The 26,881-nt window shown below is 47.4% G+C and overlaps 1 protein-coding gene, 1 long non-coding RNA gene and 2 other non-coding genes across 16 annotated transcripts; 2 read left to right on the forward strand and 2 right to left on the reverse strand.

The window, feature by feature from the left end:
- ZNF274 (zinc finger protein 274) lies at positions 1–22,661 on the reverse strand. Of its 9 annotated transcripts, none has more exons than XM_067721136.1 (8): positions 22,375–22,661; positions 21,876–21,951; positions 21,014–21,140; positions 20,149–20,244; positions 5,713–6,195; positions 2,927–3,018; positions 1,759–1,885; positions 1–1,340 (listed from the first exon to the last, which is right to left on the reverse strand). In XM_067721136.1, the coding sequence occupies exons 2-8, from the start codon at positions 21,906–21,908 to the stop codon at positions 427–429; spliced, it is 1,872 nt and encodes a 623-aa protein (XP_067577237.1). In that variant the 5' UTR covers positions 21,909–21,951; positions 22,375–22,661; the 3' UTR covers positions 1–426. The 9 variants fall into 9 exon arrangements, with proteins under 9 accessions (XP_067577237.1, XP_067577238.1, XP_067577235.1 ...); XM_067721137.1 differs by lacking the exon at positions 22,375–22,661 and adding an exon at positions 22,055–22,364; XM_067721134.1 differs by lacking the exon at positions 22,375–22,661 and having other exon boundaries at positions 21,876–22,364.
- Positions 8,521–19,684, forward strand: LOC137215662 (uncharacterized). Of its 5 annotated transcripts, XR_010939364.1 has the most exons (5): positions 8,536–8,936; positions 10,518–10,582; positions 11,436–11,568; positions 16,676–16,814; positions 17,726–19,684. It is a non-coding gene; the product is annotated as an uncharacterized lncRNA (long non-coding RNA). The 5 variants fall into 5 exon arrangements; XR_010939362.1 differs by lacking the exon at positions 17,726–19,684 and having other exon boundaries at positions 8,521–8,936; positions 11,441–11,568; positions 16,676–16,769; XR_010939363.1 differs by lacking the exon at positions 17,726–19,684 and having other exon boundaries at positions 8,521–8,736; positions 16,676–16,769.
- On the reverse strand, positions 13,927–14,032 carry LOC137215807 (U6 spliceosomal RNA). The gene has a single exon (XR_010939440.1). It is a non-coding gene; the product is annotated as a U6 spliceosomal RNA (small nuclear RNA).
- Positions 22,662–26,240: 3,579 nt separating the features above from the next.
- Positions 26,241–26,312, forward strand: TRNAW-CCA (transfer RNA tryptophan (anticodon CCA)). The gene has a single exon. It is a non-coding gene; the product is annotated as a tRNA-Trp (tRNA).
- Positions 26,313–26,881: the final 569 nt, after the last annotated feature.

Here is a 26,881-nt window from a genome sequence, read left to right on the forward strand (position 1 = left end):
TCCTACCACAGAAATATAGTTTATTTATCTAGGTTCTCTTTCAATCCTTGTCCATATGCATAAATACTTTACCACAAATATAATATCAGTGCACAGACTTTTTGGTACCTGGCTTTTTAAACAGATTATAAGCATTTTCAGGTTTCACTAATATCACTTTTAATAACCAACGAACAAACAAATTAAACTGGCAAATCAACCGAGCGAAAAATTAAATGTTTTTCCAACTGATGTATTCATTAGCGATACTCCCCACTGCTTTTCTTACTGACTTAGGTGCAGGGCGGTCTCCCTGGTCATCCTTTGGTCTTGAGAACTTCATCACTCAAGGCTTTCCACATTCAGTCCGGAATCTCAACCAGGCTCGCTCATGTGACACTGCAGGATCAGGCTGCAAAGGCGATGTCTCTTCACCTGGCTTGAGGGCTACGAGGTAGGCTGTTTCTTCTTGCACTTCACCCCGCTGTGCGTTTTCTGATGCCCTATCAGGTGCGAGCTCTGGGTGAAGGCCTTTCCGCACTTGTTACAGGTGTAGGGGCGCTCGCCGGTGTGAGTCCTCTGATGCCTGATGAGATGGGAGCTCTGGCGGAAGGCTTTGCCGCAGTCCTGACATGGGTAGGGCTTGGCCCCGGTGTGAGTCCGCAGGTGCTGGGAGATGGCCGAGCGGTCGTTGAAAGTCCTTCCACACTCGTGACACTCAAAGGGTCTCTCCCCAGTGTGAACCCTCTGATGCTGCGTGAGGGAGGAGCTCTGCACGAACGCCTTCCCGCAGTCCGGACACACGTAGGGCTTCTCTCCCGTGTGGATCTTTTTATGCACGGAGAAGTACCTGGGGTTCCGGAAGGTTTTTCCACATTCGCTGCATCGGCACACCTGGCTCCCTTTGTGAATTCGCGTAAACGTGATCTGCTGAGTGCCCCGGGGTAAGGTTCTCCCACAGCTCCCGCTCTCCTGGTCCTTTCCCCTGCTGCAACTCTTCTGATGAAGTTTTACACAGGGGTTGTGTGTCGTCTTTTTGACCCTGGGGTCACGCTTGCGCAAGCGTTTTCTAGGAATGGCCTTCTGAAGGGAGATGTGGCTTGTGTCGGGACCTGTGCTTGCCTGGGGTTTGGGGCTTTCACCGGGTGGCTTCTGAGGGAGGGTTTTTTCCTGAGTGAGCACTACTGGTTTCAACGCTGTGTCCAAGACCTCCGGGGCCCCAGCCTGCAAGGTGTCTCCTGAGGTAGAGGGCTGGGTGTCATCCCTCGAGAATTCCTCCACTTTCAGGTGGCAGGCTGGCTCTTCCTCGGGTGTGTTGGGGTTTGGAGTTAACTGTTTGCTTTCCAGAGTAGTTTCCCACCCTGAAAGAAACACAAAGGTACAGACACTGTAAACAGAAAGTGCTAAAACGGGTCGACAGTACGACATAATTAAATGTCCAGAAGCTGTGTTTTCCAAGTACAGTCATGCACCCTGGGGAGGGAGACTGAAAGCAGTGAAGCAGCAAAGAGCGGCACACCGAGCTTGGGCAAGGGCTGCGGGCGTCTCCCAGCTCTGAGTCCCTGTTCTCATTCACCCTCAGGGTGGACAGCAAATCGGTCCTTCACTGGACCTGAGGCTGCCTCTGTTCTTACGAGCCCCACCCCTCCCAATGTAGTGTCAGCTAGAGGCCCTGGACGGTGCAGGGGACTCGAGGGCATGTCCAGGGCCCAGAGAGGGTGTAAGCCCTGACTCAGAGCCCCCATGGCATCCCAGTCCCGGAAGCGTGGAGGGCCTTACCCACAGAGACCAGGTGTCCAAAGGTCTCCAGCATCACGTCGTGGTACTCGGTCCTCTGTGTCAGGTCCAGCAGCCCCCACTCCTCCCTGCTGAAGTCCACAGCCACGTCCAGGAAGGTCACTGGTTCCTGCAATGTCACACACCTTGTATTTCAGCAGGAGGGTCAGGGAGTCCTTGCTGGGGACAGAAGAGAGGCTGGCGGGGACATTCCGACAGAGCTCACTGTGCTGGGATGCCCCAGCTTTGGAGGTTTGCTTGGAAACACTGACTGGGGCCTGTAAAAAGTCCAATGGGTCTGCTCTCACAAAACCAGAGTCTGGGGCCCAGGCTGGAGGAAGAGCCCTACTTCACAAGGAACTACAGAGTGCCACAAACAAACCGCCTCTACCCTTTCCCCATGACTTCCCACCGGAGACCACCCCTCGGGCCAGCCTTGCACCTCCCTGGGCATACCCCATTCTGGAACAGCCCCTCCCCATGGGGACAGGGGTTGCCTGGGGCTGGGGTGGCTGCCTGGGCCGCACCGTGATGAGTCCTTTCCGAGGAGCTGACCAGCACTCCGGGAGGAAGCGGCTTCCCACCGCCCTCTGTCTGGATCCGGGAGGCATTTTGCCCAAAAGGGGCAGAGCCTGCTTGAGAAGGAAGAGGCTGGAGCCCCTGAATACAGTTGTGCCTGAAGCCTGCACCAGACCACTCATTACACGAGAGCTGATAAATTCACTCCTACGCTCAAGCCAGATGTAAGCCCCGACCAAGATCACACAGACACCATCACCGGCTGCTCTCTAAGCCTCAACAGGCAGCAAGACAGGGCCAGTCCTATTTCGTCTACACCCCAGCTCTGATGATTTTGAAGCAAATCCCAGGCTTTGTTTCAGTTATAAACACCCAGCTCTGCGTTTCTGAAGGATGAAGCCTCTTGTTCTAACTGGGATCCAGCCTTGACCTGGACGCCTGGGCCCGAGGCTGCGAACGCTTGGCCCCTCCCCCCTCTTCCCTCCAGATTTCCCGACTCCTGGTCACTGTGCCCTGTCGTGGTCTCCACTGACACCACAGTTGCAGGAGGGCAGGCCTGCCCTTCACACTCAGCACTCTGAAAGGCCTGCCTGTGGGAGGCCTGCAGGGGATGCTGGGACCAGAGAAGGAAAGGGTGACACTCCCCACTCACCTCAGGCAGTGCCTTCACCAGCCTGGTGGCCATGTCCTCCTCCTGCTGAGCTGTGGTCTGGAGAGAGCTGGTGGGGCCCTGGGTGGGCAGTGCTGGGAAGAGACGGCAGCACAGGGTTAGGTGGGGCAAGGACAGCCCACGTCTATCTCCGGGACCCATAACTTATCGTGCCCCCCATTCTTCTCTCAAAGCCTGTGCCCAAATCCCCATGTGTGTGACCACAGGGCACCACTGTCCCCACTGCGGGTCCCATCCACTCCCCCTCCAAGGACTGTTCCGGACCCAGTCCCTCCACTGAAGTAGCTGCCTCACCTCCACGCTCACCTCAGCAGCTGGCCTCACACCTTCTCCTCAGAGACAAAGACCCCATTTCCGGCCTCCACGCCCTCCACCCCTTCATCCTTCCTTCCTGCTACACCACGGAGTGGGGAACTTCCCCTGGCCCCAGGACCAGACTCATTCCCCCAAACCCATCTTGATGCAAATTTTACCAAGTTTCTTCCACCTCAGAAAACAGCTCTGCCTGGCTTTATGGCCCCTCTTGACCATGGCTCTTCGATGTCTGACTTTCTTTATGTGTCCTCACATGGTCCTTGGGCTTCTATAATGATGACGCCACCCCACTATCAAGGAGGACACACGATGTGACCCAGGCTGGCCCAGCAGGCCGTTGCTTCCTCCTGGCCAAAATGACTGGATCAGGGATGAACATGGGCCCCCCAGCCAGCCAATCAGAGCCAAAGGGGCATCTGTTGGAACATTTAGGAAAGAGAAATTCCATCCTGGGAGCCCCTACATGGAAACAGTGCCTTTGAGTGAAGCCATCAGAGGCCAGCAGAAGTATGATATAGCAGAGAGGACGAGTCCTGAAGATGAGTGGAGCTGCTGGGTCTAGCCATGCCTGAAGCTGGATCACCCTTGGACTTTTTCAATATATTGTCCTTCTCCCTTGGGCCACTCTGTGTAAGGCTTGTGGCAGTCATGCCCAAGAGGTTCAATGGACATGCTGACCACAAACGCAGGACTCATAGGGTTCCCTGGAAGGCCTCTTTTGTTGTCCCCTGTAACACTAATTGGTTTCATTCACCCCCAAGGTGTGAAACGGACTCACTGCCTTTCATCTCAATGAGCTCAACAACTGCCACCCTGGCACCTATATTAGTTTCCTGGTGCTGCTGTAACAAGCTGCCATGCCAGTGGCTCAAAATAACACAAATTTGCTGTCTTACAATTACGGAGATCAGAAGCCTGACACAGCCTCGAAGGGCTAAAATCAAAGTGTTCACAGGGCTGCATTCCTTCCGGAGGCTTCAGGGAGAACATACTCCTTGCTCCTTCCAGTTTTTAGAGGCTATGTAAAATACATTGCTCGTGACACTTTCGTTGTATCACCCCTGCCTCAGTTTTCACATCTCCTATTCTGACTCTGACCCTCCTGCCTGCCTCTCATAAGGACCCTCATGACATTGGGCCCATCCAAGTAATCCAGGATAATCCGTCCACCTCAAGATCCTTAACTTAATCACACATGTGAAATGACTTTTGCCATGTGAGGTTCAAGGGGTTCCAATGTGGATAACTTTGGGGCCCTCACCCTGCAGACAACAGCACCCCAGACTCGGTGCCTGTGGAAGAGACCACTCCCACTGCCACCTGCCCCTCTCCTTCCCCGCACCTGCTTCTCCAGGAAGCCCTCTTCTCTGAATCCCACCATCCAGCCTCAGATTCCCCCCTCCTCCTCAAGCATCAAAATCAATCAGTCAATCACGCATTCACTCAAGAAACATCTTCCAGGTACCCATCACAGACACAGAGAGCAGGGTCTGCGCTCCACAGAACTCAGCTTGAAGGACATCAAGCCTCATGGAGGCTGGCTCCCAAATACGTCCCGAACCTGTGCCGTCCCCCTGGCCCACCACCACCGTTACCCTCTCTACCCCACACCGTCAAACACACGTTCATTTGTCAGACTCCCATCTTTCTTGCTAGATTGGAGGCTTGTTGAGCTCGTAAGTCCATGAGTCCTGTCTATCTCAGTCACCATTTTATCCACAGCCGCCACTGAGTGTATGAGGTTAGAAGGCACACCAGGGGACTTCTCTGGTGGCGCAGTGGTTTAAGACTCCGCGCTCCCAATGCAGGGGGCCCGGGTTCGATCCCTGGTCAGGGAACTAGATCCCACATTCATGCCACGGCTAAGAGTTCACATGCTGTCACTAAGGAGCCCGCCTGCCACAACTAAGGAGCCCGCGAGCCGCAATTAAGGAGACAACCTGCCGCAACTAAGCCCCAGTGTAACCAAATAGTAAAATAAATAAATAAATATTAAAAAAAAAAAAGAGAGAAGGCGTACCAGAAATACAACACCTGTGTGACTGATATTGATATAGCAGGGATCCCAGAGGGATGAAAATGAAGCACATTATCTGCTGGCTTCCATCAGAAATGTGTGGAGGGCTCACTAAAGAACGCAGAGCCAGGCCTCACCCAAGGGTTTCGGCAGCTCTGACGTGGGGCCTGAGACCTTCCATTTCCACAAAAGGGTCCAGAGAGGAAGCCATTCTCAGAGCCTTGGCCCAGGGGTAGTGACAGGTACGTCAGCAAGCAAGTGTCTAAAGCGCTGACTCATGACCTGGGGTTGGGGCGGGAAGCAGATGCCCTTGGTGTAGATGGAGTGGGCACCAGCCTTCCCCTACCCCTCCCAGGAAGCCTGGGGTTCCTTCGCCCCCACCCTCCAAGATGCCTTCACAGGAACTGCTGTCTCCCCAGTCTTCCACTGCACTCACCTTCCTCCTCAGAGATCCAGGTCACGTCCTCCACCAGGACTACTGCCTCCTGGCAGTCCACTGGGTGCTGCGACTCCACCCACATCCGGAGCTTCCCGGGCAGCGCGCCCAGGAACTGCTCCAGCACCAGCAACTCCAACATCTGCTCCCTGGAGTGAACCTCGGGCCGCAGCCACTGGCGGCACAGCTCACGCAGCCGGGCCAGGGCTTCTCGGGGCCCTGCCACCTCCTCAAAGCGGAATCCCCGGAACCTCTGGCGAGCGGTCTCAGGGTCAGTTGGATGCTTATCCAGATGTTGAGTGGGCTCCCTGAGGATGTCTGGGCTCAGGCCCTCATCTTCAGCATAGAGGGCGCGGATCTGGGCATTCCGGGGAAGAGCCACCTCCTCGTTCAGTGTGAGGATTTCAACAACCTCGATCTTCATCAGGGGATTCCCAGCAGGAAAAGGATGGAACTGAGGGTCCAACTGAGCCTCAGGACACTCTGTAAGTCAAAAGCAGAGCAAGACAGATGGCCAAAAAATGCATGAAAAGGTGAGCAACATCGTTAACCACCAGGAAAATGCAAGTCAAAACCACTGTGAAATACAATTTCATACTCTCTAGGATGGCTATTATCAAAGATGGGTGGTAACAACTGTTAGTGAGGATGTGGAAAAATTGGAACCCTTGTGCGCTGTTAGTAGGAATACAGACTGCTACACTACTTTGCAAAACAGTCTGGCAGCTCCTCAAAAAGTTAAACACAGAGTTATATCATGATCCAGGAGTTTCAATCAAAGAGAATTGAAACCATGTGTCGACACAAAAACTTGTACAAGAATGTTCACAGCAGCATTATTCATAATTGCCAAAAAGGGAAAACAACTCAAATGTCCATCAAATGATAAATGGACAAACAAAATATGGTCTAGCTATACAGCATGGATGAATCTTGACTACATTATGCTAAGTGAAAGAAGCCAGACACAAAAGGCCCCATACTGTATAATTCCATTTATATGAAATGCCCAATATAGGCAAATATATAGAGACAGAAAGCAGATGAGTGGTTTCCAGATGGGGGAACTGAAGGGCTTTGGGGTGATGGCTAAGGGATACAGGGTTTCTTCTTTGGGATGCAGAAACTGTTTTGAAGTTCGATCATACTTATGGTTGCACAGCCTTGTGAACATAGTAAAAACCACTAAATTGTATACTTTCAAAGGGTGAACTTTATGGTATATAAATTATATCTCAACATAGAAGGAAAAAAAAAGACCAAGAGATAACAAGAATTGTTATGCTGTATATGCCTGCAGCCATGAGGGGAATAGAACCTGATCCCATCTCCATGGGGGCCAAGAACAAGGATGTCTGGGAAAGGCAGGGACACTGGGTCTTGTCATAGAGTCCACAGAGCATTTGCTGAACAGAACTCCAGGATGGTCCTGAAATGCTAAGGGAAGCTCTCTATAATTCCAAGAAGAAATGCTAATTCTAAATGACTTAGAGGTTTAAAAAAATAAATTAAAAAAAGTAAATAACACAGACTATGATTTATTTTTGGTTAGATTTCTGTTTTATAGAGTTTTCTTTTTGACCCCAAGCCAATAATCTCCAATCAGAAACTTCTCCTTTTTTCCACTATGAATCTTCCCACTCCCAGCCTGCCTTAGTCTCTACCGAACATAAGGGACGGTGGCTGACCACCTTGCTAGGGTGGGCTCTGAGTAAGTAGCCTCTGCATGTCCTCCTCTGAGTGGTCTTTATTTCCACAACACTCACTTCCTAGCAATGTGGTAAATGATGAAATAAAACTGGAAGACACAGGTAGTGTTAAAACACAGGTCAAGAAAATTGTGAAAGATTCCCATGTAAGCATTAAAAAAATTAATACACTGGTTTTAGGGGGATTATGACAACATAGAAATGTTCCTGTCACATGAAGTAAAAAGCAGAACAGGAAATTACTATTGAATGAGTCCCCCTAAAACCAATTCCCCTGCCGAGTTTATGATTAACCTCTGTTATCCAAAACTTTATCCCCTTTCTTGTCCCTGCTGATCTTAATCCTGTGCTAACTGAACATCAATCAACCAGTGTCAGATGACCAATACTGCTGTGATTGACAACATCATTAAAGTACAAATTCAAGTTATCTCTTCACGGTAATATGAGCTAACAGATCCTGGAACCATGGACCACCTAGCCAGAGAATCCTAAACCAGAGACATGATGACTTCTGAAACCACGATTAAGTAATGTCACAAAACGATGATTAACCCTAGACTCTCAGTTCTTCCTTTAAAACACTCCTAACTCAAAGACCAAGTTGGAGTGGATCTGAGACTTGTCTCCACGCAATAAACTCTTAGTTTGCTGCAAACTCCTGCTGTCAGAATTTGGCTTTCTATCCCTGGAGCACAGGAGCAACTTTGCTCACACTACTGTGGGAGTAATTACAATTGCGTTAGAAAAAAAAAAAAAAAGACTCAGGAAGCGATTAGGAGCAGCGGCTCCCTGCATACGCTGCCTCTGTGCTTTTCCTCGCCGTCTGCGGCCTCCCAAGCACCTGCCACATCGTCCACCGGGCGCACTTATCAGACAGCGTGGGCTGCTGGGGAGCTGGCTTTAGCTGAGTCCGCGGAGCACGCCCGGCCCCGCCTCCAAAGGGTGAAGCGGTGAAAAGCCCATGCCCCACCCACCCCGACCCTGAAGCCTCACTCGCTCCTCTCAGAGCTCCAGGAGAGCGGGGCCGCGACTTCCGGCCTGGACGGAAGTGCGTCAGGCACCCTCCTCACTACAATTCCCAGGAGCCTCCACGCCGCGGACTTCCGGCCCCGCCATGTTGAGGGTTTGGGTTAGCCTGAGGCCCTTGGCGGGATGGTGGCTGCTCGGCCAGTGGTGGGGCTTTCGCCTCTGGCCTCCACTCGCGTTCTCTCCCGGCCTCCCCGGCGACGGTGGACGCGTCCTGGGGCGACGCCGACGCAGTCTCCACACACACCTATCCGAGCTGCAGGTCTTCCCCGTTGGGTGACGCGGGGTGAGGGGAGCGCGGCCGCTTTCCCCGAGAGCAACGACCACCCGGATTCCCCACCCACTTTCCTCCCCCGCCCCCACATTCTTCCCCTGTCTCCTTACGGCTTTGTCTTCCCTTCTCGGAAATTCCTGACTGCACACTTCGGGTCGGCGGCGGCCTCCACGGACCTCACGGGCGTCGCCCGTTGCTGGCGCGCTATCCGAGTGAGTCAGCTCGGGGTCAGGAGTCGCCCGGTGCCGGGTGGGGCCGCCCCGCCACCCCAGACTGGCCTTGGGCGCTCCAGGGTTGAAAAACAGGTCCTGGGCCATACTGTGGCTTATCGGCCGCTGCCAGTCACTTCTTTCCTACGTTTAAAGTGACTTTTTCCTTGATAAAAATCATGGCAGGCATTTGATCTCTCACTTCTAACCTCTTCCCCCCACTTCCTCCCAAATAAGGTTTTGAGTTAGTTTCATCGGGAGGCTTGCCCGCCCAATTCATATCTGCGTTATCTTGAGCATTTAGTTCCCTTCCTGTTCCTTAGGATTTCTGGAGGGTAATCCCCACCACCACCCGGTCATTCTTGATTTGAAAGCTTAGTTCACTTTTCTTTCACTTACAGCTCTTAACAGCTCTTAAGGCTTGGTTGGAATTTCTCTCTGAGGATAACTTGGGAGATAGGAGTTTATATCAGAATCTCAGCAACACTGGCCTGAGAAGCAGCCCCCACAAGGGGTGGGCGTGGGGCTCCCTAGCGGCTCCGTGTTGGGCCACAGGCACCATTTTGAGCAATAATCATGCATGACCCTTAAGAACAAACTTAATTTTCCGTATTGCTTCATAGCTTTTTAAATTCTGAAATTTCCGTTTTGTACTCCTTGGTTAATCAGAGGAATTTTTATTTAATGCTTTCTCCTTTAAAAAAACCACGTTGGGTCCTTTTTATTCTACTTCATCTCCTCCATCCCCACCCCTTCTCCTTTAATCTTGATCATATATTTACTTCCTCTTATCCTCGGGGGCACCAGGGTGTTTTCTTAGAATCTTGCATTGAATGCTCACTGAAAATGTTTACAGTTTTAAACTGTAGAGCCTTTCTGGGTTTGGATGTCAGGAACTCTGCCGATGTTTTTGGCGCTGAGATTCCAGTGTATCCGCCTTCCCCCTGCTGTAGCAGCCCTTCAGGCGGACACTGGTTCTGCAGTTGTCATAAAGCACCTACAGGGTGCTCTGCAGTATGTGAGATGGCCACAAGCCTCTAAACCCATGGGTAAATGTCATCCTAGGCACCTCAGTCCTCTAACCGTCTCATCTCTTGGACCACTCCCCAAAACCTGTAAGGTAATCCTTACGGCTGTCCGTTCCAGAAAAGTATTCGCCCCACTTGACAGCTGTGTTTACCAGCTAACAAGGCTGAAACTGGATCCCCACCTCACTGAGGCAGGGCTGACTGACTCACCCACTTTCCCACCTACCTGCCTGGGGCTGCATAAAATTATCCCTATCAGCTGCAGCTCCAAGTACTGGCTTTCAACCCACCAGCTGAATAACCCTGGGGGGAATTTGGGCAATTTAGTCCCCTCCCCTGCAACTCCCCTATCTAGCTAGGGGGCTATTACACAAATTCACTGAGCCTTTGGGCAAGGGGCTTAATTCTTCTGGGCCTCAGTTTCCCCTAAGTCCTAAGTGATTAGGGACCCAAAGCCAGTACTGCATGAACAATAGTAAAGGCTGATGGGAGCTGCTGTTTTCTTCTTCTAATTACCGTTTTCTACTCTCATGTTCTCTCTGCTGCTCCTTTCCAGGTAAGCTGTCTCCTTCATAGTGCCCACGTGCCCACTTTCCTAGGGAACGCGGACTGATTAACCACGTACACTAGGGCTACCAGTCCACAAATATAATAGTAACTAATTACAATGATCTTTTACCAGCTTGTTGGGGGGCGGGGGCAGGGTCAGCTCCCCTCATCCCTGTTGCATACTCCCCTGTCCCTCTTCCTCCTTGTCCAGGATGCCCCCAGCTCTCACCCTTTCTCCTTTCCCCATCACTCTCTTCAGCTCTGCTGGGCACCCTGCTATATCGCCTTCTAAACGTGTCTCCCCCACTGCACCACTAAGGCTGCTAACTGGGTCTCGTGCATTGGAAACCCCTAGGCCAGATCCAGAGGAGGATCTGCCAAAGCCACTTATGACGATCTTTACATCAGTCAAACTCTTTGAATCAGTAACAGTAGCTACCATTTCATGAAAGCCCCCCAGGACCTGGGCTTTTACACCACCACAGCCCCACTAAGCCATAGCGTCCAACCTTTACACAAAAGAAATCCAAGCTGAGAGAGGATAGGAACCTGCCCAAGGCCACACACTGGGGAAGGGAGCAGCTGGGATCCAAACCCTCTTCTTTTATGCCCGTTACACCAAAGAGGGCTTCACACAGCAACTATCTTACTTTTCCTCAAACGTGCCCAAATGTGTCTTATCCAGAAGTCATTGCACTTGCCTGATAGTCTCTCCTAGCATCTCCACCTTGATCTCCTTCCCCATCCAGCTCTCAGCTCTGATGTCATCATCTCAGAGCTATCTTCCTGCCCAGTTCTAAACTAGTATTGCCTACCCATGCTTCCCCACTCCTTGATAGATACCCTATTGTTTCATTTTTCTTCATAGCACTGATTGCCACCTTAAAGTATCTGACTCACTAATTTCTCTCTCCACCTTCTCTAGAACAGCACTGCCCAGTGGAACTTTCTTTGGTGAAGGAAATGTTCTAGATCTGCAGTGTCCAACACAGTAGCCATTAGCTGCAGGTGACCAGTGAACATTTGAAAGATGGCCAGTGCGACTAAGGAACTGACGGGTAAGTTCATTTTAGTCGGTTTACATTTAATCAGCCACAAGTGCCAGTGGCTACTCTAGAATGAATGTAAGCCCAGTGAGACAGGGGGCCCTTCCACCCTGTTCATCGTGGTGACCCACCCCTATAACAGTACTTGGCATTTTGGCAGGTGCTCAAGCAGTATTTGTTGACACAACACAGCTACTAAGTGCCTTGGTGAACGGTTCACCAAGACATTTGGGCCTTTTAGCCTTATGTCTGGATTTACCCATATTTCAAATTTCAGGAAATCTCACTGGCACTGTGAGTGTCCCATCTGAAGTTACCATGGGAGGATGGCTGTTGCTACAAAGTTCCCATCTTTTACTTAGGAGCCTAAGCAGGCCATGGGGTAAGAGGACACTTGGTTTGCACCCCACCTGCTTCTTCCCAGACCAGCCAGGTCAGGGACTTGCATTCATGCTCCCACAGCAGCACTTCTGTGGAGGACTTATAGGACTTAAGAAAGGGACTTCACACACTTCTAGCCTTTGTAAGCTCTCAAAAGAAGTCAGTGCTTTTACAGTACTTACTTAAGTCTTCCATGGCACTCTAACATAACTTTCTCCAAATAGAGCCTGCTCATTAACAATTTATTCTTAGGTTCCATTTCAAAAAAGTATCACTCACAAAATCTATCCTCTATCTGTGTTAAATTGGTTATTCCTGGTATAAGCCAGAGCTATTCGCTTCTGTATTTTGCAATCTGTTGCAACTGCTCAACTCTTATAACTATTTCAGAGGATTAGCTTTTTTTAAAAAAGGTGTTAATTGTTACAAGCTACAAATATTTCCTCCTTTTCAATATTTTTCTCATTTTGTGCTTTGGTGAGAACGATGCTATGTATACATTGCAGAAGAACCTGTTAACATAGCACCCTGTGTTGTCATTGAGTAGCTCATGTTCCATGGAAACTATCTTTTAACAGGAAGCTGGAAAATATTCACTGCCCAGGTCAATATAGAAACACAACTAACTGGCCACTTTGTTCTAAGAAAAAGTTGGTTTTTACATTTCTCCTGGGACCAATTTTGCCAACTTTACACTTTTCCAGAAATCTTTCCATCTTATTGTTGGTTCTTTCCTGTACTCAACAAATAATTACTGAGCACCTACGTTGTGGCAGGAACTGGTGACATAGCAGGAAGAAGACAGTCGTTTCCATTTTATAAGCGTAGTTACCGGCAGCACCTCTAAAAATGGAAAGTCACCCTCCCACCCAGTTTCCTTCTTGGGAGACAGTTACATTCTATCAGTTTCTATATTCTCCCAATGATAACCAATTGACACATTCATACTTGGTGTGTGTATAGTTTTAAGAAAAAAAACCCCATGTACATCTATATATCTTTATATATGTGAAGATATGTATGTTAAAGATATATATTTTAAGAAATACATATTTCTTGGAGATTGTTTCATATCAGTACATAGAGCTGGCTTATTCTTTATAACAGTTGGGTAAAGTACTATAATGAGAACTACATGTATTGCTGAATATCTGAATAGAGTTTCTTTTCCCTGTATAGGTTTTTAGTTTGCCTTTTATTTATTCTGGCTATCCAGAAAATGGGCTTTTTTTCTTCTTCATTTCTGACTCATTTATTCCTGCTTTTATCTTATTTTCCCTCAGGACTTTTGGAAGTATTTTTTCGCCAAAAAAGGTTTGAGTCAAATGCTTAGTTCATTTACTTTCCTTCTTATTCAATTAACAGTTAAAGCACTTCAGGCTTTGAAATTACTCCAGGGACTGTATCTGGACACCAGAGAGAGTGGTCCCCAGATAAAAGGATTAAGATTACATGGTCCTAGAGAACACATAGATGGATGATAACAGAGAACATAAAGTATTCTTGAATAAAGACTGCACAGTATGTGACCACACCCTGATAGGCTGGACTCCTGCCAAAACATGTTTGATGGTCACTCAAGATTGTAGACTTCTGCACTGTCCCCAAGGATGTGACCCTCTCAAAGTTCTTTGTAGCAGTATCTTAAGATTTCCCTTTATCATCCCTTACCTACTCTCTTGTCTCAGAGCCTGGCCTAGTCTTCAGAGTCTCCTCTTTGAAGATTCCCTCTTGTCTCTTGAAAATTTTCCAACCATTTATTCTCTCAACAGTTTCCTGAGCTAGAAAGTCAGTCACTGTCCTAGAACTGGGGACTTACAAGGGAAACTGAAATAAGGATGCATGCTCTCACCCATGCTACTTAACATCTGTTTAGATGTTCACATCAGATAGATAATAGAACCCAAATTGGAAAAACAGAATGTTTTACTATATATTTGTACAGTTGACCCTTCATGTCTGACTATACTACGCCACTTTATTTTCTTTTTAAGTATGGAACGCTTCATGAATTGTATGTCATCCTTATGTAGGGGCCATGCTAATCTTCTCTGTATCGTTCCAATTTTAGTATATGTGCTGCCAAAGCGAGCACTGTACTACACCATTTTATATAAGGGACTTGAGCATCTACGGATTTTGGTATCCATAGGAGTCTGAAACAATCCCCCATGGATACCAAGGGATGGCTATCCTTACGTGATCAAAGTTTTGCAGAGTTCGCCTTCCTTATGACCTATCTGACATAAAAACAATGAGACATTTCATTTATATTATTAAGTGTGGTTCTTTTCAGTGTAAGTTTTTCTGTTGTTCGGTCAAATAAGGTGAGAGCTAAGATTAATGATTTGCCTGTGCATATTGCATTGAGAGTCTACTCTCATATGAGTCCTCTGATCTGAACACAACGAGGACTCCTACTGAAGGGCTTCTTGCCAGTGGGTTCTGTGACTCCTGAAACCTTCCTAACACTAATTATTTTCTCAGACACTCTCCAGTATGACTTCTATGATGCTGAAAAAGAGAGCTATTCATGAAACCTTTCCATAGCAGTCATGTTCCCATGATTTCAGAGTTCTCAGATATAATTATTTGGTATAAGAATTTTTCCAAATTGAACAGAACTGGAATTTTTTGTCCAGTATGAATTCTCTCAAATCAGACTATATCAGGCCAGAAGCCTTTCCTGCTATGATTATATTCCTGAGATTTCTTCCATGTTTGAGTTCTCATGTTGAAAACTCACGATGAAAAGGATTTCCTCCATTCAGGGTCTCTTGTGTGAGCTTTCTCTTAAAGGCTGAGCTGAGAATAGGCTTTCTCACACTAGTCTTGTTCTTGAAAGAATTATCCTTTGTATAAAACAATTGATTTCCTACATCCCCCACATGTTGGTTTTATATAGCCCATGTGAGTCCTCTCAGGCTACACAAAGGATGAAATCTGGAGAAGAATTTCCTTCTCTTCCTCCCAACAAAAAAATCTTCTTGTACAAGCTATTTTTTTCTATTGATGTTTGTACTAATTTGAGAGTTGCCACGTTCATATTTGCAGGGCTCTTCTCCTGCTTAAATTCTTAACCAGTCAAAAAAAGTTAAATATCCTTCAGGCTTTCCTACAATCATGACCTTCAAAATAGTGTCTTTATTGCTTTCCTAATGTTTAAATCTAGATTATGTCTCAAGCTTTCCACCCAAACCACACATATAGTAATACTTTCTTGAAGAACACTGAGTGAGAAGGTGGAAGATTTGAGTGCCATCAAGTATTTCTCCACATTCCTTATCTTCATAGCATCGCTTCAAATTAGTGCCTTCTTGAAGATGAATACCTGTCTTCAGCATTTATCCAGTCTCCCTTCTACTTCAACCAGTGCCTATGCTGCCATTTTTACTGTCATGGAGAGCTGAAGACATGCAAAATGAGCTGCATCAGAGAGGCATAGCTTTCATTCAGTTCCAGTTCTCTGCACTGAGGAGAGGCACAGCTACATTAGTGCTGGGAGAAAGAGACCACTGCAGGAGATGAGAAGTTCTCTTAATAGTAAAGCAGGCCATTCCAAACACCTATGATTCCCATGTTTTTATGTACTGCCTCAAGAGGAGGTCCAGGCAGATACATTCAGCTGGCTTCACAAACCTCTACCTGGGTGTTTCTAAGTCCCCCCTCATTCATACTTCATTAACAGAACCAGTCAAGACATGGGAGAGTTCTAAAAACATTTGGATCTAGGTGAAAGCTATTAGGTAGTTCTTTGTACTAGTCAACTAACTGTTTACCTAAAATTATTTCAACATAAAAATAAAAACCAAAGAAAACCTCTATTTCCACCCTTCAAAAGTCTCTGCCTTTATCAGACTTAACCATGTCAATGACTAATGCCAAAAATTCCAGGGTCGTAATATCGCTGTTATTGTATTTTTAAAATGAAATACTGATACGTTAAAAAATATATATATAGTAAATACATATGTTACAAAGAATAGTCACAGGAAATCCCTTGAAGCTTTCACCTATGAGCAGTTCTTGGCACCTTCCTTTCCTTTGCTCTCTTGGGTCAATTACTCAACTAGCCCCACTGAATCCACCTATGAATGGGGAGGAGCCAGCTTCTCCCCAACCCTGCTACTACGCTGTCAGGCCAGGTATTGCCACCTCTTCCCTAGATGCTACCACAGCCTGCTGCCTGCTTCCGTCTGTGCCCTTCCATCTTCACAGAGTGAGCTGTGAAAAGCACACCACACACGTACTCAATGAAAATCAAACCCCCTTCACAGTGGAAGCGCTGTGTGCTCTGCCAAACTTAACTTGCACGTCAGTACACCTCGGTTACCTCCTCCCAGCCCAGTGGGTGACTTTCCATTCCCAGAATGTGCCATGCCTGCTCCATTCTCACAGTAACCCCAAGTGGTGTTTGTATCTGGAAGCTCTTCCCCACCACTCTTACGTCTGCTGACTTTCTTTTCTTCAGGAATCGGCTTAAATCTCACCCCTGCATTGTCACCTGACCAACTCTTCTAGAGTAATTCCCCATTGCTCCCTACTTTACACCATGTTCTTTTTCTTCTCAGTACTTACCACTGTTTGTGTTTACACAGTTATATCTATGTAGCTTGTTTGTAGAAGGCTGTCATCTATTAGACTAAGGAGTCTACAATGGCAGGGATTATGTTAGGTCTTTGGCTTACTACCTAAGTGTACAGTTTTTTGTTTTTGTTTTTGTTTTTATATTGCATAGGACACAAGAGGCCTTCCACAAATATTTGTGAAGTAAAGGGGAAGCAGTGGAAGAAAAAAAATCACATAAAGGACTCTTTGTGACACAGCAGAAACGTGTTAAGCACCTATCACCTCAGGCCTAGCCTGCAATTGTCCTGGTAAGCCTCCCTGCACAAGGTCTCTCGTTCTGGAGCACCACCCCTGAATCTCCTGTCACCTGTCAAGCCAGCTCCCCTGAGATGTGCAGAACCATAGGCGCCCAATGCCCCCCGACAGCAGCTAGATTTAGGAAACTACTAGACCATCCAGAATTGCATGCCTGGGAGGTTTGCCCACATGGGACTTAAGTTCCAGAGAGGATGAGACACAGACCTAAGCCAGAGCCACAAAGATGGGAAGAGACCTTAGGAGGCTGGATCAACCGGGGGTAAAGAAACCATGTTGGGTGAATACAAAGTGCTTGTGTTGCTGGGGACCTTCCAGGTAAGGTTTGGTTTAGTGACCTGTGCTCATGGTTAGAAGGGAGGTTTTCACTGTAGAGAATGAAAGGAATGACGTGAATATGGAAAAGAAAAAATATTAATGTTGAGCCATCAGGCTAACAAAGGAGTCCAGGAAAGGGGGACAAAGAGTCAGTGAAGACTCTAGTCTATGTTGTGGCAAACAGAAGGTCATCACCAAAGATGGGGCCAGGTGCAGGCTTCACAGCTGAAGACTGCCAGGTTGCTCCGAAGCCACTTTCATGAGAGCAGAGAACAAAGGCGGGCAGAACACCCAAAGTTCTCCTTATAAAGCCAGTACACTCTGATACAGAAGTGTCCAAAAATAACAAACAAAAAGAAGAAAACCACCTACATCCCCAACCTAATTTATGAATATTGATGCAAAAACCCTAAAAAAATAAGTTAGCAGACACCAGCAACACATTACAACAAGGGCACTTCTATGATTATGTCACTGTTAATTGTTCAAATGAGAAAATCCCCATGGTCGCTTTGGAGGGGGGAAATTGGGGCTATTACTAATTTTCATTTATTAGAAAGGGTGAGGTGACTATTTCTTTATCCAGATAAAAACTGATTTGAATCACAGAATCCAGCAGCATGCTTGTCAAAACCTAGAGACTTGCCCTTTTAAGTCTAAGACCGGATACTCAAATCATCACACTCTCAGCCCAGTGTTTTGGAAGTACCAGATATGATGAATGCAATTACATGATCGTGCAAATGAAGTAAAATAATACAACTGCCTCCTCCTTTATACTTGCCAGTAAGATGACTTTGTACTGAGAAAATTAGTGAGACTCTAACAAAACTGTTACAAATAATAAGAGAATTTAGCAGCATGACAGGTTCATCTGCAACAACTAAGGAAGACTGCAAGGGATGATTAACCTGAGCAGATTAACAGCAACTACAGTGAACTCCCAGCAGCACTTGGAAGGCCTGACTAGCACAGTGAGGTAAGCACATCCCTCTGTACACCTGTGCCAAAACTCAACTGAGACCAGTTCTGCATCAAGGAATGTCTGAATCCAATCAAATGTAAGACACCTTCTAACAAGATTTTCTCAATGAATCCTGACAAGCTGATGGTGAGTTCATTTGGTTGAAAACAGATGTGTTGTTTTTTTTAAATAATGAGAGGAACTACCATTTATCCAAGTTTGTTGTAAAGTTACAATAAGTACAGCAATATGGTGTTTACTCAGACACTGACAGAGACCATGGGAGCATAAGGGGCCAAGAAGGCCTGCACATGGTGATGACTATGGGAATTAAGTCTGTGATAAAGACGGCGTTTCCAATAATGAGAAGAACCAAGTCAGAAAACGGTGTTGAAAAAACTTGTGCCCCACATCATATACACAAGGAAACCCAGTTATAGGAAACAGCTACCCCCCCCCCACAAAAATACCAGAATTGACAAAAGTATTGGTACAACCTGCCTATGTATGACATGAAACCTAGAATAGGAGTAAAGACAGATTTGAAAGAAAAAATATCTGAAATCATAAAACTTCTTTATGGAGACTAAATAAAGGTAAAAGATAAATGTTGGGGCTTCCCTGGTGGCGCAGTGGTTGAGAATCTGCCTGCTAGTGCAGGGGACACGGGTTCGAGCCCTGGTCCGGGAAGATCCCACATGCCGCGGGGCAACTAGGCCCGTGAGCCACGGCGACTGAGCCTGCGCATCTGGAGCCTGTGCTCCACAACAAGAGAGGCTGCGATAGTGAGAGGCCCGTGCACTGCGATGAAGAGTGGCCCCCGCTTGCCACAACTAGAGAAAGCCCTCGCACAGAAATGAAGACCCAACACAGCCATAAATAAATAAATAAATAAAAAGGCCAAGCATTTGAAGCCCTTTAAAAAAAAAAAGGTAAATGTTGGACTGGTATTTGCAGTATTAACATCCATAACATATAGTATATAGAGTCCTCCTGACCACACACACGCAAAAGACAAACCAAATAGGAAAAGGGAAAATACATAAACTAACAAAAGCAAAAATACAAATGATCTGTAAACTTATGAAAATACGTGCAACTTCATGAGGGAAATATGAACTAAACTGAACATATCTTTTCCCATCAGATCTGAAAATCTTAAAAGAGGACTATAGATCGCTGGTATCTTATGAAAAGGAAAAGCTCTCATGTTCTTGAGCAGCTATATGTATTTTAAAGGATCTTAGCAGTTTGTTGCTACCAGATTTTTTCACTTACATCTTGGTTGATTCTAAGTTCCATTTCTAGAAATCCTTACCTACAAAAAACCAACTTGAGTGCAAAAAAAAGTATGCGAGGAAGTTTTTTGCAACAACTTGAATGTCCATCAAGAGTGAAAAAATCAGGGCATCCCTGGTGGTGCAGTGGTTAAGAGTCCGCCTGCCGATGCAGGGGCCACGGGTTCGTGCCCTGGTCCGGGAAGATCCCACATGCCGCGGAGCAGCTGGGCCCGTGAGCCATGGCCACTGAGCCTGCGCGTCCGGAGCCTGTACTCCGCAACGGGAGAGGCCACAACAGTAAGAGGCCCGCGTACCGCAAAAAACAAAGAAAGTAAAAAAATCAAATGTGGACTACACTTGCATTTGTTAAAATGAATGATGCAGACCTGTCTGCACTGAGTATGGAAACACCTCCCCAAACAAACATATATCCATAAATGTAAATGTATCTAAAAAATCTAGCCAGAGACACACACCAGTTACTGGAGATGACAGGATGGAAGGGCAGTTAGACAATGAGTGAAGCAGGGTGAGGGAGCCCCTGTTGCCAACATGGCACCGGCAACAGGTTCATGTTCATGTTCAACCAAGCAGTACACCCTGATTCTGAAGCCAGAGGAAAATGCAGGGCTTGATTCAGCATGTCTGCAGCTACTCATCACAACACCCCACTGGGGGTTTTCCCCATCCACCTCCTTTTCTAAGACACTAGTTCCTCACTAACCAGGACTCCCGTGCCAGGACTCCCATGTGCCTGGTTCTCACCTGAAAAGGTGTCTCGAGGAATTCCTCTCTCCACCGACCAGAGTTCTTCCTCCTCCTCTAACTGAGATACCACATCTGGCTTGGAAAGCTGATGTTCTGCCCAAGGGAAAAGAGACAGTGCTTGGGGCGGGGGTCTGTGTTTGGGAGAAAATACTTTCCTGCTGTAGCGATTCTGTCCCTGTGTTCTCCCCTGCTAGGGCATGACTTCTGGTCTAGGGCAGTGTTAATAACCCTACCCATCCCATTTGCCAGCTGCTTGCTTTTCTGGACTCCTTTGCCAGTAAAGGAGGCACTGGGACCTGGTTTTGGCCAGCAAGACACAAAGGGAAGTTTGTCAGCTGGGGGCCTAAGGCATTTTTATTTTTTTTTGTATGACAGCTGTAGAAAGAGAACTAGCCAGGGTTGCCGTCTCTCCTTCTTTCTGCCTTGAACATGGACATGATGCTTGGCATCACGGCCATGCATATACTAACCTAAGAATGGAAAACTTCACGCTAACCATGGAGAGATGGAAAGGATGAGGGTCTCTGATGATACTCCTGAGCTGTCAGACACAGACACCCCGTCCTGAAATTCTTGTTACAAACACAGTAAACATCCACTGCGGCATCTGGAAACATTCCTGATAGACCCACCTCCCTGGTATTCAACGCCTTTGACGGATGGACTAGGTAAAGCTTCACAAGTTATATGTGAAATTGCCCTTTTCCAATGGGTACAAAGTAAAGCCCTCTCCCTCAGGCTCCAGGGCCTTGACATTTGAACTCGGATCCCTGCAGGCTGAGCCGAAGCAGACACACACTTCAGAGGCACCACATTCGTGCTGCAAAGCGCAGATCTTTATTGACACAGAGGCCATCCTTACCCACTGAGACAAGGTTCCTGTAGTTCTCCAGCAACACCTCCCTGTACAGGGACTTCTGTTCGAGGTCCAGCATTCCCCACTCATCCGGGGTAAAACCCAGGGTCACATCTTCAAAGATCACTGGTTCCTAAAACCCACAGGTGCGTGTTCAGCCAGGGCCTGTTGTCACCCATGCTGACAGGAAGGGGAGGCTGACTGAGCACATGTAGGCACAATCAACACGGTGACCTGAGCATTCCAGGTGTGTCTCATCATGAGTTCCTGCATTTGTCTGAAACAGCAAACCCAAGCTTGACCCTATCAGGTCACAGCAAGGAAGACAACCCATGAGGCTGGAGAAGGTTTTTCATTCTCTGAAAACCTCTCCATTTTTTGTTGACCTGGGGATTCCAACATTTGTATCAGTGTGTATACCTCCTGCTAGGAGATTGTGTGAGCTGAATGATCAAACCCCAGCCTTCAGCCCCCACCCACTTCCCATACTGCTTCTACTTCCTTCACCTGTCAAAGATTCATCCTCAGCTCTCTTCTCTCAGGGACTAAGCTCTAATGCCAAAGTACTGTTTAAATATAAGCCTGATCCCTGCTTAGACCTGACAATGCATACCCCCATCCCACCCCCAGTTTAAACGGTAAATTAGTATCCCCCATACTTGGACCTCTATTCTAACCACTCCCTTGGAAAGTAACTTGTTATCACTCCACTAACTAGGGTCTCTTCTTCCCATCCACTCCCCTCCCCTTCCCGAGATGCTACGGGGCCCGGGGGCATCTCAGGGAAGGTGGTGTCCCACCATCAGCCCGCCACCCCCGCTCCCAAATCCAGGGGTAGACTCAAACTCATAAAGAAGCCTCTACTCACACGGAACCAGGCCGTCGGAAGCCCGGTGGCCATACCTTCCTCTTCCTCAACGTGTCTCGTGGGAGTGGGCAGAGTCCTGAGAAGGTCGAATTTGGGAGGTGGGAGGGGCATGAGCGCTACGCCAAGGCCCCCCGCCCCCCTCGGCCCAATCAACAGGAAATGACAAGTCCATTCCCCACCTCGGAAGACGCCCTAAAGGAATGTCTCCACCTGCTCTTGAACACGCAAAAGGACGGTTTCCCACCTTCCTCACCGAGAGGGAATCGCCCCCCGCCCCCGTCTGCCCGCAAGCGCCGGGAGGGGGTGGCCCCGCCCCGCGTCCTCTGGGCCCCGAGTCCCCGACTCCCAGTGCCCCTAAAGGCCACACGGCGGAAGGACGGCAGGCGAGGCTGGCTCTGGGCTGCTACGATTGGTATGGTAGCGGCCGCGGCTCGGCGCTCCCCGCGGAGCGGCCCTAGAACTGAGCCCCCGACGGGCGCAAGTTTCCCGCCGCACTCACCCCGCGCGCAGCGCACAATGGCGCCCGTCGGCCCGCGGCGAAGTGCGTCAGCGCGCCGGCCTGGACTACAACTCCCAGGCACCCCCGCGGCGCGGGGCGCCCCACCTAGCGGGCGGCGGCCATCTTGGCCGGCCAACTCGGGGCGGCAGGCGAAGCCCAGGCGGGGGAGAGCGCCCTCGGCGGTCCCCCTGGGCAGGAGGAGGCCTTGGGAGGGGCAAGTCAGGCCGCTGGGCCACAGCACCTGGGTGGGCGACGACGCAGGCCGGGAGGGATCCACACCCTGCCACGAGGGCTGCTAACGCATGGGACCGGCCGGAAGTGGATAAAGGGAAGCTTGGGAGGGGCAGGGCCGGAAGTGCTGAGGGGCGGGGCGAGCTTCTGCTCACACCCAACGTAGGGGGAGGCGAGGCGGGCCGGAAGTGCGGAGGGGCGGGGCTAAAGTCTTGCCAAGTTCTGGGAAGAGGGCGGTGCTAAAGGTGCGTCCACGTCTAAGGGAGAGGAAAAAGGGGCGGGTTGGGAGGGTGGGAAATGTTCTGGAGACGGGACTGAAATCAGCCAGAGGTCCTGGGAGGAAAAGAGGGACGGGCCTGCCCCAAAGTGTGCAGAGGTTGAGACTAAATGTCCTCCAGGCCCAGGGAGGGGAGTGGGGGTCAGGACTGTCTACTCAAGTTGTGCGAAGGGCAGGGTTAAGTGGACCCAAGACACAGGGATGGGGGCGTGGCTGTTGTCTACGGTAAACCAGAGCTAGACGGAAGTTAAAGCGGTGAAAGTAGATTTTATTCAATAAACTATTGTAACTGGGGAAGGGAGACTCCAGTGTAGAACTGAGATCAGTTCTGAATACAACCAGAATAAGTGGGGATTTATGGCCTAGGATTGGGGGAGTGGGATACTGGTGGATAGAAAATGAAGAAAAGGAGACATCAAGTCTGGGGGGATTCTGGCTGAACCAAGATAATAGGCTTTTTTACTGAAGGCAGGCCCAGGTGATGGGATATCACCTGGGATAGAGAGTTGGGATGAGGAGTTTGATCAGATATCAAGAGTAAGGAATTTGTGATAAACTGACTTAGGATTCTTGCTAAAATGGGATTCTACGAGGAAGTACACGTATGGGGCTTACTGGGGAGAAAGTTAAGGGTAGCCTGTCTGATGTTTGGTTAAGCAAAGAATCAGGGAGTTGGAGTGGGCTGGAAAGGATTCTCTACCCCGTGTCCTCTTCTATGAGCGACATGCCCATATCTAGGAAATGGGAGAAGTCTTTCGCTGCCCAGGACCCGGTGTGTGCTCTTCTTCCTTGAACCCAGCCCACTCTCATCTTTCTTGGGAGCCCAGGACAAATTATTTTCATGTCTTCCTCAGAGTCCAGTATTTGGTGTCCTTTCATCTTCCTTAGTTTCCAGGGCCCAGGCTCTGATGTCCTCTCTCCTCCTTGGTGCTTGGTTCTCTCTTATCCTACTCTGACCCAGGGCTCAGTGTACTCTTTCTCCCCTTCCTTGGGGTTTCCTAGCAGGTTTCAGCAGCCCTGTGCCTCTGTTTGGATCATCCTGTCCACTGCATGCTAAACTTGTTCCAGGAGTTGTTAATTTCTATGGCCACTGTGGAGAATATCCACGTGCAGGCTGCACATTGTTCATCTTATTTGTTGCAATTAAGACAGTATATCTGTTGACTTTTGCATATTAGTATTTAGAGACTATGCAGATGTCTTTACTTCTAACAGCACTTCCCTGGATTTTACTTGGCTGTTGATAAAACAACATCCCATTCATTAAATAATTTAGGCCTCTTTTCCATACTTTGACTTAAAAAAAATTGATGTTCTATAGCCCTAGGTAGTATGACTGGGCAATTAATTAGCTATATTATTGTTTTGTTTTGGATGTGACTAGAGATGCTTCCAGTGATTCACCTTCAAGTTTGATGGAGGCCTTAACATCTTAAGAAAGAAAGCATTCTTGGAAGTTCAGTTTTTTCTGTTTGTATGGTATAGAATAAAAACATGATTTTAGGTTAAAAAGTGTTTTTAAATAAGTATAGTATTTGAGATTGATTCATGAAACCCACTTGAATACAACTTTTAATAATAAATTGCATGTTCTTTTTTCATTTAGCAAATTAATCATACTATTTAATTTACTGTAATTTGATTACACTAAAAAAACATTTCTGAACAAATGTTAACTATTATGCATGTAAAATGTCAAAAATGTTATGCATCCTGTTTGCATACAGGACCCTAATCCTTTGTTCTAAGCCTTCAGGGCCAGAAGTATTTTAGAATTCATAAGCATTTGGATTTTAGCAGTACAGTAAGGTGCATACACTGCGCAATATGTAACATCCCAACACGTCTGGGGCAGCGTCTGGGTATATCTGTATGAAAATATATGAGGAGTCCCACTAAGTTAGAGAGAAACAAAGTGTAAATAGCCGTGTTAGTTCAGGTAAATTTTGCAGAGACATAATAGGGGGAAGAAGCTTTTCATTAGAAAACATTTTAGAATTTAGAATTGCAGAAAAGGCATTGTGGATCATTTATGAAAATTCCTGGATTAGCAGTAATAATCGTTTCATTCAATTGCAAAGTTTAATTTGCCCTTTTCCTCTCTTAGTATAGTCTGACAAACATGTTTATTGAGATACTGAATTGTTGAAATATATTAACATTCTTTCATATGCTTTTTAAAATCAGTAGTCCACTATTGGTTTAATTTAAACAATTTATGACTAAGAATAAGAGATATAAAACTATATATTGACCAAATCACTATGGTAGCTGGTGGCATTCAATCGACTGAATCATGGACCTACAATTTGATCTCCATTCACCGTTATTATTTCATCACACATAGCATCTCAAAGTGTTCCATGTGAAGGGGAACACTTTAAAAGTCATTAAAAAAACAAGAAAATGAAGAAAGATGTATATTTTTGTCTTTGAAACATGAGCCTCTAGGACACTTCTCAACTCCTCAGAGCTTAAGAACTTCAGGTTAGAGAAGGAGGAATCAATTAATCAGCATTTTGCCTGTAAATTGTTAGTATCATAACTATTTCCTGAAAAGAGGCTTTGGGGTCTCTTTATTACTGCTACACATTTGTTCGGCGCCTGTTCTCCCACACGTCAAGAATAAGTTCAAAATCATGATGATCCAGACAGGCCGCAGCACATGGGGGAAAGGTGAAGAACCTGAGCTCTGAGCAGAGACAGACCACACACAGCTTCCAGACAGTGACCTCTTTCAAAAAGGAGTGTAAGAAGTCCACAGAATACTGGGCAAACCAGTAAGTTGACTTTGGAATAATCCAGTTCAAAGCTTTGTACCCTGTATCCTATAGGGTGTGTTTAGCTGTAAATAACTGAAAATCCAACTACCATAAATAAACACCATTTCCTCACTGAAATGAATGTCTACAAGTAGGAGCTTCCTGGTACTCGTTAAGCCACCACTGTCATCCAGGACCAGGCTCCTACTTTCCCTCTTGGTATCATCAAGTGTAGGAGTGTCTCATCCTTTGGCCACTAGGATGTAGACAAGGGATAAGCCAGCAACCTGCTTCCTGCTGGCCCTGAATACAACCCATTTCAATATTTCTCTCTGCCTTAGGAAATTGACCTTTTCCTCTCTGATGAAAATTGACCCCCATCTTTCTTCATTCTCCTGTTCACTCACTCGTCTGTTCAATAACCATGGATTGATACACACATCCAGAACAGAAGGATATCTGCTTTCAGCAATCTGAAGTTTAAGATTTCTGTATGTCCTTGTTACCACAAACAAGATAGGAAACAGACGCAAGAGCTGTAACTATTAGAAAAGAAAATGTAAAAATGCTTCTATTAATAGATAACGTTACGAACCTCCCTGGTGGTCCAGTGGTAAGACACCCTGCTCCCAGTGCGGGGGGCCCAGGTTCGATCCCTGGTCAGGGAACTAGATCCTGCATGCATGCTGCAACTAAGAGCCCACATGCCACAACAAAGCTCCCGCATGCCACAACTAAGACCCAGTGCAGCCTAAATAAATAAATATTTTAAAAAATAGGTAACATTAGAATACTTTAAAAATCCAATTGGAGGGCTTCCCTGGTGGCGCAGTGGTTGAGAGTCCGCCTGCCGATGCAGGGGACACGGGTTCGTGCCCCGGTCCGGGAAGGTCCCACATGCCGCGGAGCGGCTGGGCCCGTGAGCCATGGCCACTGAGCCCGTGCGTCCGGAGCCTGTGCTCCGCAACGGAAGAGGCCACAACAGACGGAGGCCCGCGTACCGCAAAAAAAGAAAAAAAAGAAAGAAAGAAATAAAGATACATGAATCAACACACAGGTACACACAAAATCTGTATAACCTTAACAAGTATATTGAAAAGGAGATTCAGAGTAGAAGCATAAAGACGTAACTGTCTGGGATTAATTTGTTGGGAAATGCAAGGAACCTACAGGAAGATAAGTTTCTGGAAAGAATTACAAGTAAAATTGCATAAATGAAGATGAGTCTTATGTTCCA

The sequence above is a fragment of the Pseudorca crassidens genome, chromosome 20 (assembly GCF_039906515.1).
Source record: "Pseudorca crassidens isolate mPseCra1 chromosome 20, mPseCra1.hap1, whole genome shotgun sequence".
NCBI classification, from domain to species: Eukaryota; Metazoa; Chordata; class Mammalia; order Artiodactyla; family Delphinidae; genus Pseudorca; species Pseudorca crassidens.

Bases quoted from the DNA above. Each gene is read 5' to 3' on its own strand.
- ZNF274 (XM_067721134.1), bottom strand. From the start codon at position 21,986: ATGCCCCTCCCACCTCCCAAATTCGACCTTCTCAGGACTCTGCCCACT. The intron at 20,245-21,013 runs GTAAGGATGGCC...TCCCTTGGGCAG, and splicing joins CAGGAACCTTGTCTCAGTGG to AACATCAGCTTTCCAAGCCA. The intron at 6,196-20,148 runs GTGAGAACCAGG...TTTGACTTACAG, and splicing joins TCCTCGAGACACCTTTTCAG to AGTGTCCTGAGGCTCAGTTG.